Below are 15,002 nucleotides of genomic sequence, written 5' to 3' on the forward strand. Positions count from 1 at the left end.
AGGGCTGGGAACGCCAGTGAGATCACAGGACAAAAAAGCCAAGTGATGATCGCACTGTTTCTCGCTCTGTACAAAACAAAACCCAAATTACTTATTGCAATCTGCAGAAAAGAAATTGTAGATAGGTAACCTTAAGAGAAAAGCCTGAGTTAGAGTCAGCTTTGATTACCATGGCCAAGTTGCAGTTTACCTTGCTGTTCTGGAGGTTTGAAGGAAACCAAAGTGGCCAAATTATAGACTCACACAGTCACACTTGAACTTCGTTTGATGGTGAACAAAGTTACAATGTATAAATTTGTTTGCAAGGAAAGTATACCTTTGTTTGCATGCAAAGTATACCTTTGTTTGCAAGCTGTGCCTTCTTATATTCATGCTTGTCAATAATCAGAACTCAGAAGCACAATTATCTGTTTGACGCTTTGACAGACTATATTAAAAGCTGCTTTCGTTATTGTGAGGTGACCACTTAGATTCTGAAGGCTTTTGTTTTCAATGCATTGAAATTTGAAAGAGATGGAAGTTGGAACGTGCACTAATAAATGGAGTTCCATTAAACCCAAACAAGGTGATTACTAAATGAATTCATGTAGACACTTGTGGTTATCCCACCAAAATACAAACAACAGCTTAATTAGGCCAAGCGCATCATGCAAACTTAGTAAAACTAAGCTTTAGGTTATCCCAGTCCGACTGTTTTCAGCTACTAACTCGTTAGCTGCTTGGGTCGATCCTTCCATGGAAGACACTTGTGCCAAGTCCGAGACCAATCCATCTCTCGCGGTGGTGACTTGTTTCTCGATGGAACCGATAGCCTCATCAATCTTTGTCCTGTTGCTCTCTTCTGTTGCTAAACAAGCTTCCAACCTTTTGATTTGTTCTTACAACTCTTTCATCATCGCCTTGAAGTCGGCAACTTTCTCATCCGAGGCAACAATTTCTTACTTCACCTCATCATACTTTGAAGTTTGTTGCCGCACCACAAACTTCTTCTGAGTGATTGAGGCTAATAAGTCTGAGGCCACCTTCAACTCATCTTGAGCATTGACGAAAGCAGACGTTTCCTCGGAAAGATTGCACCTGAATGATGAAAGGTTAACCTTCAATTCTGAGGGGCATGACTCAGCTGATAGCAGTGTGGCTGAGTAAAGGAGAAACTCTTCTTGCACTTTGGGATCAGGTAGAGCCTTTAACCCGCAATCAAAGATCTTCCGGAGTCCCTCAGCCAATGCAAGCTCATCCTGGCCTCCAAACGACTGAGCATCCAACTGTGGATGAACATTGATGCTAGGAAATGGCTTAGACAAGAGATCAATAACATCACCAATCATTGCATCAATGCTCTCTAGCTTGGATGAAGATGATCGACCCTAAAAATATAAAATGTGTGAGCGAATGGAAAGTGGACATGAGTCTCTTCATTTCTGAGTATGGCATCGCCACTCCTGTTGGCAACATCCAATACCTAAAACCAAAAATGAAGGGAAAAGCTCACCCTGGCCCATAATTTTTGGATCACTTCCGCATCTAGAAATTTACGGCAGGAGCAACAGTAAATTAATTTGTTACTGTTTCAAAAGGTCAGCAAAACCAGAAGACATTATTATAATAAATCACTGCAGAAAAAGATAGGACTTGAGCCTGCAATTTGTAGAAAATATTGTAATGGTTACCTGCAGTTGACACAAAGACAATGCTGATAATGCTGAATGAAATGTCCATACACACTACTACTACAGAAGATGTCCTTGCAGGACAAACAAAACCAATTCTCTTTTGGTTGCTGACATCTACACTATATGAAAACCATTATACAAATTAGTAACAGGAGGTATATGAGTCAAACTCAGGTGCTCATACTTTGATGGTGTATAATAAGTAGAGAATCCTGGTAGAGCTTTTCACTTTAACAATTACTTTGAAGATATTGTTCAATGAGAAAAAACAGATGGAATTCTTCATTGAGATTGTTGGCTCTGGGAATGTAGAGGTCAGATGTGTAAAGCTAATAAATGTACCTAGATCTAGGATTTGAAGAACAAGCTAAATTTGGCTGAGTTGACTTAGCTAGTTGCTTTAAACATAAATATTTCCAAGAAGGAATCTACATTCTCATGAATAAGGATAGCGAAAATCTCAGAGCAATAGTAATAGACTAATAGTTGGGCAACTTCGTTCATGTGTTTAGAGAAGAAAAATAAAAGAAAAGTGAGAAACAAGCTCTGAATACTTAATAGGCAATTAATATTCCATCTCAACTTCTCAAGCAATAACAAAGCATATGATGATGATTCATCGAAAGTAACTCATGGCATGGGAATATTAAAGAGGAAGATGAACCTTTTGCAGGGAGTGTCAGGGCTGGGAACGCCAGTGAGATCACAGGAAACGAAAGCCTGGTGGTGAGCGCATTGTGTCTGGCTCTGGCTCTGGACCATCATCGACCACCAAACAAAACAGAAGCAATTAATTATAAGCTTTTAAAAAGAAGAGGCAGAGTTAAGAGTTACTTTTATGGGATCCGACAATCTGCAGAGAATAAATTGTAGAGAAGAGCAAGAAGAGTTAAGGAGTCTGCTTTGATTACCATGGCGAAGTTGCTGTTGATCTTGCTTTCCTCTTCTGGAGGTGTGAGGGAACCTTTTTCCTTAAAAAGCGACCAAATTAAACTTGGTCCTCAATTCCTCATAGACTTACAGTTGACCTTGCTCTCCTGTTCTGGAGGTGCGAGGAAAGCGTCATGTAAAACCCAGCAAATTTAGTGTTGGGCTTTAGTTATTTATTTTTCCAAATCTGCTAAGGTCCAATTTTTTGGGACTTGAACCAAATTATTTAAAAAGTTACTTAACAAAAAAACTTAAGTAACAAAACTTATTTGGTAAAATTCAATAAAGCAGTTTATTCTCCGTCGTCTGAGAAAGTATAATAATATGGCTGATTCTTGCATGGCCATTGATTACCCAGCCCTACCACACACATGACACGATTGCCTTACGTAAGATTATGAGAGATTCATCAAAAGTGAATTTTATTGGTGATATATGGGGACTATGGGAGGACTTAGTTAAGTTACTTAAAAAGCTAAACAATAAATAAGTTAAGTAATAAAATGTATTTGGTAAAATTCAATAAAGCAATTTATTGTAGGTCTAGTTTGGTTCGCATATTTGAGAGCCCAAGAAACAAAAACTTTGTATTTGTTGTGTTTGGTAAGGGGTTGAAAATCGGAACTAGTCTTTCAGGACAAGGGAAAATATGGAAAAAATGATTCCTCTCATACCTCCAAGAGATTTATTTTTTATTCTAATTTTTTTATTAATTTATTACATTAATTACAAAATGTCTAGTGTCTTATCACCTCACCACACACATGTCCAAACACATTACATCCCAAATTGGAAACCACTGCCTGACAACTTTTCAATTGTCTCTTGACACTGGAATGGAAATTTTCTATCCCATGAGAAAGGCAAGAGACAAACTATAATTTCCATGAACCAAATCAAGCCTAAATGTTTAATCATTTGGCACCAGCTTATAAAAGTTAGGCCGAGGTAACTTTTAGCTTATAAAAGTTAAAGCTGCTTACAGCTATGCAAATTGCTTCTTCCCTTACAGCTAATGAAATTTTCCATTGACTGTATTCGCATCTCCTGTCTCATTAGTGTTCGACTGTATGTTGTCCTTCTCTCCCAGCCATATTAATAAAGCAATATTGGGATCCTTGCAGGTTATATAATTTATTGTAAAGATTTGATCTTCCCGGGATGTTAAACTTTTGACGTTTCTCAAGCTAGTGATTAATCTAGCTAGACTGTAGATTAAATATTGTAGTGAGGATGGTGTTCCATTTCATCACCCAAGACTTCCTTTCACTACTACAGAAAACAAGATTGGGGACACATGGGTTTTGGATACAATGACATCATTTTAAAAATGCGTCCTTGTATCATACTTAGGACGTTTCAGTTTTTATCAAAACACGGAGAGAAAGCAAGGACACCCACCCAGCTAAACAAGGACGTAATTAAGACAAAGGCGCCTCCAAGTTTGGTATAACATCACAGGTTCGATTCGCTTATACCCAAACATAGAAAGCTCGGTATAAATATAAGTCTCCCAAATCACAGTACTCTGCTTCAAAATTGAAAAAGAAAACCCTAAATTTTCACTTTCCCGGGTTCTCCAAATTTTCCCTCTCCGAGTTTCAGTTTCCCACCATTGAATCTCGCCAAATTCACTTTAGAATTCACCCCGTTCATTTACTCAAACCCAGGTATCTTCTCCTTGAGCAGAAAAAAAAGAAACCAAGTTTTATCGATGTGCTCTGCTGCTCAATCACCCATCGCAAATCACTGACTTCGATCTATAGCTTTTGTTCCTTGCATAGTCTTCTTCTTCGATCTATATAGTTCTCTACTCTAAAGGTACCAACTTCTCTATCTATTTTTTTCCTCAATTTTGAAATGGGTCTCTGTGCTTCGCTTCTGAATCAGAGTAATCATGTCAAAGATTAGGTTTTGTCAAAATTGGTTTTTCTTCTCCGTTCTTCCGAGCAAGTCTTAGACTTTAATTTATGCAATTGTTTATGTCTGCCATGTATACCTGGAAGCAACTAGAATAAGGTCTGTTTACTTGATTTCCCTTACTGTATAACCTTAGTAATATGCAGTCATAAGGTTTCTCAGTTGATTTACACACAGATAAGATCGAGGGTATGACTTGTTATTACTTTATTTTGAATCTACCTTCTGTGCAACCTGTATGAAAGTAGTAATCTGGAAGTGGTTTGAACCGGCATGGAATCTTTAAGAGAAAATAATTTGGAAACCAACCAAATCTGAGAGCTTTTCATGAGCAGATGGCTCGTCTCTGAAGTGGTTCTGATTTTAGAGATCAATTTCAGAGGTTGATTTTCCAGAGGTTGGCTTTCACTCAAAGGGGTAGGTATTTAATTCAAATTCAGATTCAAGATGGGCTTGCATATGTGTTATTTGGAATTGTTGTTTAAATTACAAACTCTGATTAGTTTTAATCTTTAGAGTGAAAGACTTGGAAGATTCTCCTTTTTCAGTTTTGGCTTGAAACTTAAATGAAGAAGTTTCAGAGTTCATAAGAAGGTCTTGGAGCTATGGAAGAGGTAAAGTCCTTTTATCTTCTACAAGTAAGCCAAAATCTCTCATTTTGCCAATTTACGCTTTTCTTAGTATTCGAACAAGTGTAGGTGAGTGTTTTCTTTCTTGAGTATGTTGTTTTTTTTTGTTTCTGAAATGAGTCCAAAATTAGGCTATTAAATTGTTGTTAGTTATATTGATTTTAAGGAGCTCAAAATAGGGTAAAACACTTCCGAGCAGAAGCGTCATCGGTTTTCTCAAGTCTCCAATTTGAGAGGTACCCACTTTGTGCATCACAACAATTTCTTATATGAGCCAAAAGGCCTTCTGATCTAGGGTTTGTTTAGTTCTCTAACTTTTCTCAGGTGCTGAAAGTATGCTGATTTTGTAAGATTCATTGAAAAATTGACCAAGAGCGGCAAGAATCAGAAGATTCAAAGTATAACAACTAGGTGGGTCCTTACTCTCTCATTTATTTATTTTCATGTTAATTTGTTCTTACATCTGCATAGTTTATTTATTTGTTTGAGATGTCTTGTACTCTACTCGTTGTGCACTTAGGTATCCTACATTGTTAAGAAGAGGTAGTTTCAATGGTTTGGATGCAGAATCTAAATAAGACTGGGATTTGTCTGTGTAGGATGATAATGGTCCCTAGAATTTTCTTGATGTAAGCAACTTCACTATTTGTGGGAGATATGATTTTTGTTTTCTATTTCCTTGTATATTCTACCCTATTTTGTTATTGTTTTATCTGCAGGTGGCAGCAGGGTTGCCTCATTTCTTCTGGGGTTATTGCATTAGCTTTGAGGTATATTATGTATTGACCTTGTTCCATTTTGTTGTAAAAAGCTTGAATCATTGTGGTAGGCAATGTTCACTAGCTATGTTGACGAATGATATATTTATGTCTTTATGTTCGTACTGAAGTTTGAATGGACTTATGAACACAATAGGGTAATCTAATTAATATCATGTACCATATTTTCAATTTCAATATTTTCTTATAGTTCTCTGTTATTTGAGTGATACTGTAAAGATGTTGAGTTTCTTCTTCTCTCCAAGAGAAGATTATTGATTTTTGGGTATGTAAATTACAGGGAATGAAAGATCAAAAGCTTGATAGAAATATAAAGATACAAGGCCCTTCTTGATTAATCAGGTAAATTTTGTCTAGTGTTTCCAATATTGGTGGGTTCTTTTGTCTAAATTTCTATGAGAAAAATTAGAACACTTACATGCCCTGATACTTCTTTTAAATTTTAAACTTTACAAATTCTAAGCAAACTTATGTTCGCAAATGTTACTTTGTTTACTACTTAATTAAGTTTAGCTCAATTTGTTGCTTTGGTTATTTCTTGCTGGGAGTCATGAATGAAATGTGTCTGTACATTATTTAATGAACAAATGTTACTTTGTTTACTACTTAATTAAGTTTAGCTCAATTTGTTGCTTTGGTTATTGCTTGCTGGGAGTCATGAATGGAATGTGTCTGTTCATTATTTAATGAATGTTGTGCTATTTGTTTTGTTTAGATAAGGCTCTGTACATTTGTATGCTGTGTTTTTGTTGTATCTTGTCCAGTGTATTGATGTTTATTTTTTTTTATTGCAGGTCTAGGGATTTGAATTAGTACGTTGCTTCATGCTATGAATAGATTAGATTACATAAGTTCATAAGGAAGAAAATTTGAAAGGTAATTTAGAGTTTCTTGTTGAATGTATTCACTAAAACTACACACTTAAACTTTGTTAACCACTTGTGTTTTTGTCAATTGTATCAGATGGTGACTGAAGATATATATTGAAGATTAGGCCAAGTATGTATGTCTATTGTCATCTAGGATTACATAAGATTAGAAAGTATTAACTAGGAATTACTTACTGGAATGTGCTTGTAGTCAAGTATATTGTAACGAGTAATAGATGCAATGACATTTGTTTTGGGATTGTAAAGATGATTTGTATGTAAATGTCTTCTTTTCGTTTCAAGGACAATTTTTTTTTTGTGTTCTATAATAGATATAAGGACGTTTTTTTAGCGTCCTAATATACATTAGATGACCCTTTTTTTAGATTTAAGGACACTTAAAAAGTATCCTCATATACATTAGAGGACGCTCTTCTAATGTCCTTAAAGACATTAGATGACGTTTTTTTAGTGTCCTTAAAGACATTAGATGATGTTTTTTTTTTAGATTAGAGGACGTTTTTCGAGCGTCCTTATAGATATTAGAGGACGTTTTTCGAACGTCCTCTTAAGTGACTTACAATGACTCCTTGATAGATGACGTTTTTTTTGGCGTGTCATCTAAAGTCTTTGAAGACGTTTTTCAAACGTCCTTAAATGCTTTTTTTGTAGTAGTGTTTACCATCCCTTTGCACCAGCCAAGCATGACAAAAAAAACAAGCATTTGAAAGCTAAATGTAAAGCTTTTCAGTGTTGATAATTTCTAGGGTTTAAAACTTTTGTTGGCCGACTCAGCAAGCAAATTTTGAGCCTACACAGCAGATCAAAATGGTTGTCAAAGTTTTGCCATTTCTTAAAGTTTTGCTTATTCGCTCACACTGCACTGACATTGATCAGGAAAGTTATTAAAAAATTTGTAAATAATGTAATAAAATAATATGATGTGAGTAATAAATGCAAGGAAAGAAGGGGGGAATTGATTCCTTTGAGATTTGGAAGGAACCACTTTCCCCCTTATTTTCCCTTCTTTCAGGAAACGATTTCCTTTCTTTTTGCATCCCAAACGCAGGAAAAGAACAAGTTTCCTTTCCTAATACTTCCTTTCCGCAAACCAAATGTGGCTTTAGGGTTTAAAACTTTTGTTGGCCGACTCAGCAAGCAAATTTTGAGCCTACACAGCAGATAAAAATGGTTGTCAAAGTTTTGCCATTTCTTAAAGTTTTGCTCATTCGCTCACACTGCACTGACATTGATCAAGTTCTGTTCTGCTCCAGTGACAGCTCCACTGAAAATTTTGGTTCAACATGAATGCCTGTTAAGGGTTCCAATAAAGTAAGACATACAAACGGTTGAAAAGCACTATGTTGTCCAAGTGAGACATATTATTATACCATGTTGTCACATTCTAAAGTTCAGTAGATCATAGTGCCGACCAGTTTGTGTAAACAGAACCAAGATATAAATCATGCAAACTTCGTAAAGGTTGTCCTTAAGCTATTCCACACCGACTGTCGCTGAGATACTAACTGGGTAGCAGCTTGGATTGTTCCCTCCATGCTGGAGACTTGTGCCAAGTCCGAGACCAATCCATCTTTGGCAGAGGTTACTTGAGTCACGATCGAACCCAAAATCTCATCGAACTTTGCCTTCTTGCTCTCTTCTGTTGCTAGAGTAGCCTTAAGATTGGCAATTCTCTCCTCTGAGGCAAGAATTTCTTTCCTTGCATCGGAATACTTGGAAGACTCTTGCTGGAGGACAAACTTCTTTAGAGTAATTGAAGCTGCTAGGTCTGAGGCCACCTTCAACTCATTTCTAGCTTGAATAAAAGCAGAGGTTTCCTCTGGGAGATTACCTCTGAATGATGAAAGGTCAGCCTTCAATTCCGATGGGCAGGAATCAGCTGATAGAAGTATGGCTGAATAAGTGAGAAACTCTCTTTGCAATTGGTCATTAGCTAAAGCTTCTAACCCCTGATCAATGATTTTCTGAAGTCCTTCCTTGGCCAATGCAAATGCATCATGACCGTCAAATGGCTTGGCGCGCATCCACTGGATTATTATTGAAGCCAAGAAATGGCTTCGATATGAGATCAGCAACATCAACCATCATAGCATCAAGCTTCTCTAGCTTCAATTAATGAGGATTTTTCCTAAAAATGTCATGTAAATAATTGAGTGACTAAAATTTGGAGGATAGATAAAGCGAAAAATTGAGAAGCAACTCACCTTGGGGGATGAAGAAAACTCCTGCAATCGTCGGATCACTTGATGAACATCGGCAGTTTCCTTGCAGGAGCAATGTTTTCAAAGGCGATTCCGGTGCGCACACGGGGCGCGCTTCGGTGTGAAGCGATCGGAAATCGCCTCGCTAGTCCAAACTAGGGTGTGCTACTGGAAAAGCGTACCGAAAAGAGATGGGGCGGCCATTTTTGCAGAAACTGAGCTCTGATGCGGCAGGAGGCGGAAGGTAGAAGATGAAGTCGACTGGTTTTTTTTTTATTTTTTATTTCTTCTTATCAAAACGACGTCGTTTTGATTAGTAACTTTCTGAAACAAAAAATTTGGGCCAATCCAATGGAGGTAGTCAAGTACAAAAGATAATGGCCCATTTATATTCAGCCCCAATAGCCCAAATAATTCAATAATTTGATATTTTATTTATTAGATTATATTTTTATTTGTTTTCATATTATTTATAAATGTAATATATTAGAATAATATTTGCGGGAAAGGCGGTCGCCTCAATGCCTTGAGGCACTTACCTCGCGAGGCACTAGCAAGACGTACGCCTTCGCCTTCGCTTTCGCCTTTGAAAACATTGTGCAGGAGTAACACCAAACAAATGGAAGTCTATCACTAAAGGTACAAAACCATAAAACATTTGTAGTAAGTCAATAGTCGATATAGAAAATTAAAAAGTTGGAAGATTGGACGCTTCAATTCATAGAAACTATAAAGCACTTGTCTAGTGTACCTGCAGCTGATAGCAAGACAATGATCTGTCAGCTCATAATGCTCACTCATGTGACTGTTTGATCCACAGAGAATGTCATTACAGTATAAACAAAACCAATTCCAACTGGGGTACTGGCATGTGTTATATGAAAAATTGTTATTAGAACTAACTGTATGTATCATTATATGATTCAGGACTCGTGCACAAACTTTAATGAAACATTAGTGAAGACAACTAAATTTATATATGAATAAAAATTTCAACTCTTGTTTTTCACATTGCAGCTGATTGTTCAAAAATTTATAATCGCATTCTCAGAGTATCATGAGTTAACTTTGTGAAAGACCAAAATGCTCTCAATTTCTCAATTATAAGTCTTTGGGTCTTTTTTATCTTCTCCACACATGGATAGATCAAGAAAAAACAGTCTCGCCTCACATCATGCATCAAGTGCATTTTGAACCTTCAGTTGCAATTTTCAACAATACTACATAGCTTTTATGCATCTTTGTTTTCCCACTACCAATTACTCATTTGAAAGTAAAAAGCGAAAAAAAAAAAAAAAAAAAAACTGGGTTTAGAGAAATTAATCCTGTCGAAAGAAATATAATTAATCAGATGATTAGAGAACTAAAAGAAATAAATAAAGGGAACCTCTTGCAGGGAGTATCAGGCTTGGGAAGGACAATAGCATCAGAGGAGAGCAAAGCCATGTGAGAGCACCATGTCTGAATTACACCAACCGAACCATCACTACAACAAAAAGTCTTTTTAGCGACCAAGTTTTTTGCGAGGAATTTATTTTCCTCAGTAAATGTCACTTTTTACGAGGAAGATTTCGATTCCTCACTAAATGTCATTAAGTTTTCTGCGAGAAACATATTTTCCTCACTATACACCACTTTCTACGATGAATATTTTTGTTCATCACTAAAGGTGACCATAGTTTGGTCTCCTAAATCATCAAGTTATTAGCGAGGAAATATGAGACTAGGGTGAGGAATTTTTTCATCGCGAAAACGACATTCAACGAGGAAATAACGATTTCGTCGTTATTAGTTTGGCGGAAAATTATGTAAAACCCGCCAAATTCAATGCCGACAAAATTATGGATTCCTCACTAAAAGCCCGTATTTTATGATGAACTATTTCCTCGTGAAAAGAAGCAATTAGCGAGGAAATAACGATTTCGTCGTTATTAGTTTGGCGGAAAATTATATAAAACCCGCCAATTTCAATGGCGACAAAATTATGGTTTCCTCGCTAAAAGCCCATGTTTTACGATGAACTATTTCCTCGTGAAAAGAAGCAATTAGCGAGGAAATAACGATTTCGTGGTTACTTGTTTGGCGGAAAATTATTTAAAACCCGCCAAATTCAATGGCGAAAAAATTATGGTTTCCTCACTAAAAGCCCATGTTTTACGATGAACTATTTTCTCGTGAAAAGAAGCAATTAGCGAGGAAATAACGATTTCGTCGTTACTTGTTTGGAGGAAAATTATTTAAAACACGCCAAATTCAATGGCGAAAAAACTATGGTTTCCTCTCTAAAAGTCCATGTTTTGTGATGAACTATTTCCTTATCAAAAGAAGCATTTAGCGAGGAAAATATACTTTCCCCGTTATTAGTTTGGGAAAAAATTGTGTCAGGCTAGCCAAATTCAACGGCGACAAAACTATGGATTCCTAGTTAAAAGTTTGTGTTCTACAAAGAACCATTTCATTGTAAAAGAAAAAATAATTAGCGAGGAAAAAAAGATTTTGTCGTTATTAGTTTGGCGCAAAATTGTATAAGACCCGCCAAATTCAACGGTGACAAAATTAAGATTTCTTCGCTAAAAATTGATGTTCTACGAGGGAATCATTTTCTCATCAAAAGAATCCATTAGCGAGGAAATAACACTTTCCTCACTATTAGTTTGGGGGGGGGGGGGAATTGTGTAAGACCCACCAAATTCAATGGTGACAAAATTGTGTAAGACCCACCAAATTCAATGGTGACAAAACTATGGTCCATGTTCTACGAGGAATTATTTTGTCGTCAAAAGAAGCCATTATCGAGGAAAATAATATTTTCCTCGTTATTAGTTTGGCGCAAAATTATATAAGAGATCCGCCAAATTTAATAGGGACGAATGTAAGAATTCCTCGCTAAAAGTCTTATTTCAACGATGATTGATCTCTTCGCCCTTGATGCATTTAGCGAGGATCTAATTGTTTCATCGCTTTAGGTTTTGGTGGGCAAAAAAATAAGATTATTCACTACTTTAAAAAAATTATTCACTCTAAAGACTACAATAACAAAGACAAAAAAAAAAAAAAAAAAACAGTAAAAGTAATAAAAAAGGGTATTGTTTTATAAAAAAACCCAGCCCAGCCCATAGGCCCGGTCCGCCAAAAGCCCGCTAGGCCCGGCCCGTAAAAGCCCGTAAACTATTATATATGTATGTGTTATATATATATAGTTCGGCTACACTAAGGACGTCCTTAGTTTTTCTTAGGTACAGATTTCCGGTTTTCACCCACTTTCCGATCAAATTTTCATATCTTAACCGTTCAGTTTTTAGGTCCTAATGTATAGATCACCTCTGCAAAATTTCAGCCAAATTGGTGATCATTAAGGCATCCAAAACTGCAAATTACAACAATGTAAACGAACGGTTCCGGTTCGACAGATTCGGTTCGTTCGTGTAAATTGCAGTTTTGGACGCCTTAACGATCACCAAATTGGCTGAAATTTTGCAGAGGTGATCCATACATTAGGATCTAAAAACTGAACGGTTAAGATGTGAAAATGTGATCGGAAAGTGGGTGAAAACAGTAAATCCGTTTCATAAGAAAAACTAAGGACATCCTTACCTGAGAAAAATCCTATATATATATATATATATATATATATATATATATATATATATATAAACACACATATATCTATATAAGTATATATATTAACAAACACACACATACACACATATATATGTGTGTGTGTGTGTGTGTGTGTGTGTTTATATATGTGTGTGAAAGTTCTCATTATCTCATACTTCTATATAGATTATGTGCATATATATTCTACATATCATGACGACGGTTGATCAATTCGATCGGATTCGAAAATATGGTGAAATTGGCTAAATTTTTTACTACATTCATAATTTATTGTAATAATCTCATCCAACGGTTGGTTTTTCCATTTTCTTTGAATTGATAGGGGTTTCTCTTTGGAGTGTATGATATATAAATATAGGTTTATAAGAGTAACTAAGTTTGACCTAGTTGATCGAATTCGAAACGAGAACCAAATTGGCTAGATTTTTTATAACCACCATAAAATATTACAATCTCTCCATCGAGCGGTTGGTTTCTCTAAATTCATTCTCCACTTCAGGGTTGCTTTATAATGAACCTCAACAATTTAAATGCAATATACAAGTCATACAACTTTAGGAGGCAAATTGATATAGGCCAACGTCTTTGTAATTAAAATTGAAATTTTTATCTTATGTACACGCACATCCATCGATGGGATATTTACAGACGTGATGTGAAAAAATAAGCACGTTTCGCGGTTGTCAAGACATCGGTCAAGCAAGAAGACATACAAATGACGACGGTTGACCAATTCGATCGGATTCGAAAATATGGTGAAATTGGCTAAATTTTTTACCACACTCATAATTTATTGTAATAATCCCATCCAACGGTCGGTTTTTCCATTTTCTTTAAATTGATAGGGGTTGCTCTTTGGAGTGTATGATATATAAATATAGGTTTATAAGAGTAACTAAGTTTGACATAGTTGATCAAATTTGAAACGAGAACCAAATTGGCTGGATTTTTTACAACCACCATAAAATATTACAACCTCTCTATCGAGCGGTTGGTTTCTCTAAATTCATTTTCCATTTCGTGGTTGCTTTAGAGTGAACCTCAACAATTTAAATGCAATATATAAGTCATACAACTTCAGGAGACAAATTGAATATTTTTGTCTCGACTAGATATTCCTGTGTCGATCGAATATTTCCTTCTCAACTAGATATTTCTGTCTCAACCAGATATTTCCACCTCTACCAGATTTTCTTGCCTCGACCGAATATTTCTACCTCAATGAGATATTCTTGTCCCGACAGAATATTTCCTCCTCGACAAGATTTTCTGATTCAATTTGATCATTTTGAATTATGTTCAAATGTTTCTTCATTCTCAGATATGATTAATTGTTGGTTGTGAATATTTTCTCAATTTTCCTTTGTTGTTGTTCTTAGTTTCATTTTTCATTGTTTGATTGGTGAAAATTCGGGAGGAGAAATTGGATTGGAATAACATTATACTGTGATTGTTTATACTGTCAGTACATCTGTGATTGTTTTAGCATCTTTGTTTTTGGCCTAACATTACGTTTTTGTTCTGCTTGATCACAAATATTGTTAATGCTCTTCATTTTTTTCTTTGTCTAAGCCAAGGGTAATGTCTTGGTCCCCCTGACTCATTGTACTTGAACTTCTATAAGTTCCATTGGAGATTCTTGATATTAGTAATTTCTCATTGTGTAACCTGCAAGTTTTCCTGGAAGTGGAAGTGGCAGAGTATCATGGTCGTACAAGTGATTTTGAACTTGTCATGTATTTGATAGAGAATGCTGTTGAACTAGAAAAACTTGTTATCCATCCTGTCCGCACATGGTATTCTTATGACCGGAGGATGCAGTATGATAGAAATGCGGAGAGGGAAGAAAAGGCCATGGTAGTTTTCATGGTACTCTAGATTTCATATGCCGGCTGTAGCAACGGCTTTCGATATCAGTGACTGCGATCAGATTGGCAGAGTGGTTTAAAGGCCAATGGGGCTATTACTTTCAAATCTTGAGGATCAGGATAGCAAGTGAAGAACCAAAAAATTTGTCTTCGCATTTAGCCAGTTTGAGAATTTGGAATGGTTGGGACTATTAGACATTTTCCTCGATCAGTGATGTCTTTGAACTGAAACTAATTACATGCATAAGGGTATTTTCAAATTTTTATGTCTAAAATTTTTACTTTGCAGTTGTCCTATTTAAGAATTAAGATTATTTGTCCTTTAGCTCTAGCAAACATTTCATGTGTTTATGTTTTCTAAATGAATCTGACTATCTCCTTCTATTAAAAAAAAAAAAACCTGCAAGTTTTCCTAAAAGAAGGAAGAGGGAATCAATTTCATTGATAGGGGTCGTTTTGTATCAAAACGTAAATACTGATCTTTCTTCTTT

The 15,002-nt window shown here is 35.9% G+C and overlaps 1 protein-coding gene and 1 long non-coding RNA gene across 2 annotated transcripts; one reads left to right on the forward strand and one right to left on the reverse strand.

The window, feature by feature from the left end:
• Window positions 1-510: 510 nt before the first annotated feature.
• On the reverse strand, window positions 511-2,732 carry LOC133741153 (uncharacterized). The gene is made up of 5 exons (XM_062169104.1): window positions 2,585-2,732; window positions 2,338-2,426; window positions 1,671-1,787; window positions 1,493-1,565; window positions 511-1,367 (listed from the first exon to the last, which is right to left on the reverse strand). The coding sequence occupies exons 1-5, from the start codon at window positions 2,585-2,587 to the stop codon at window positions 939-941; spliced, it is 711 nt and encodes a 236-aa protein (XP_062025088.1). The 5' UTR covers window positions 2,588-2,732; the 3' UTR covers window positions 511-938.
• A 3,330-nt stretch (window positions 2,733-6,062) lies between these two features.
• On the forward strand, window positions 6,063-6,977 carry LOC133736984 (uncharacterized). The gene is made up of 3 exons (XR_009859775.1): window positions 6,063-6,273; window positions 6,726-6,807; window positions 6,895-6,977. It is a non-coding gene; the product is annotated as an uncharacterized LOC133736984 (long non-coding RNA).
• The last annotated feature ends 8,025 nt before the right edge of the window (window positions 6,978-15,002 follow it).

Source organism: Rosa rugosa, chromosome 3, assembly GCF_958449725.1.
Source record: "Rosa rugosa chromosome 3, drRosRugo1.1, whole genome shotgun sequence".
Taxonomy (NCBI): domain Eukaryota; kingdom Viridiplantae; phylum Streptophyta; class Magnoliopsida; order Rosales; family Rosaceae; genus Rosa; species Rosa rugosa.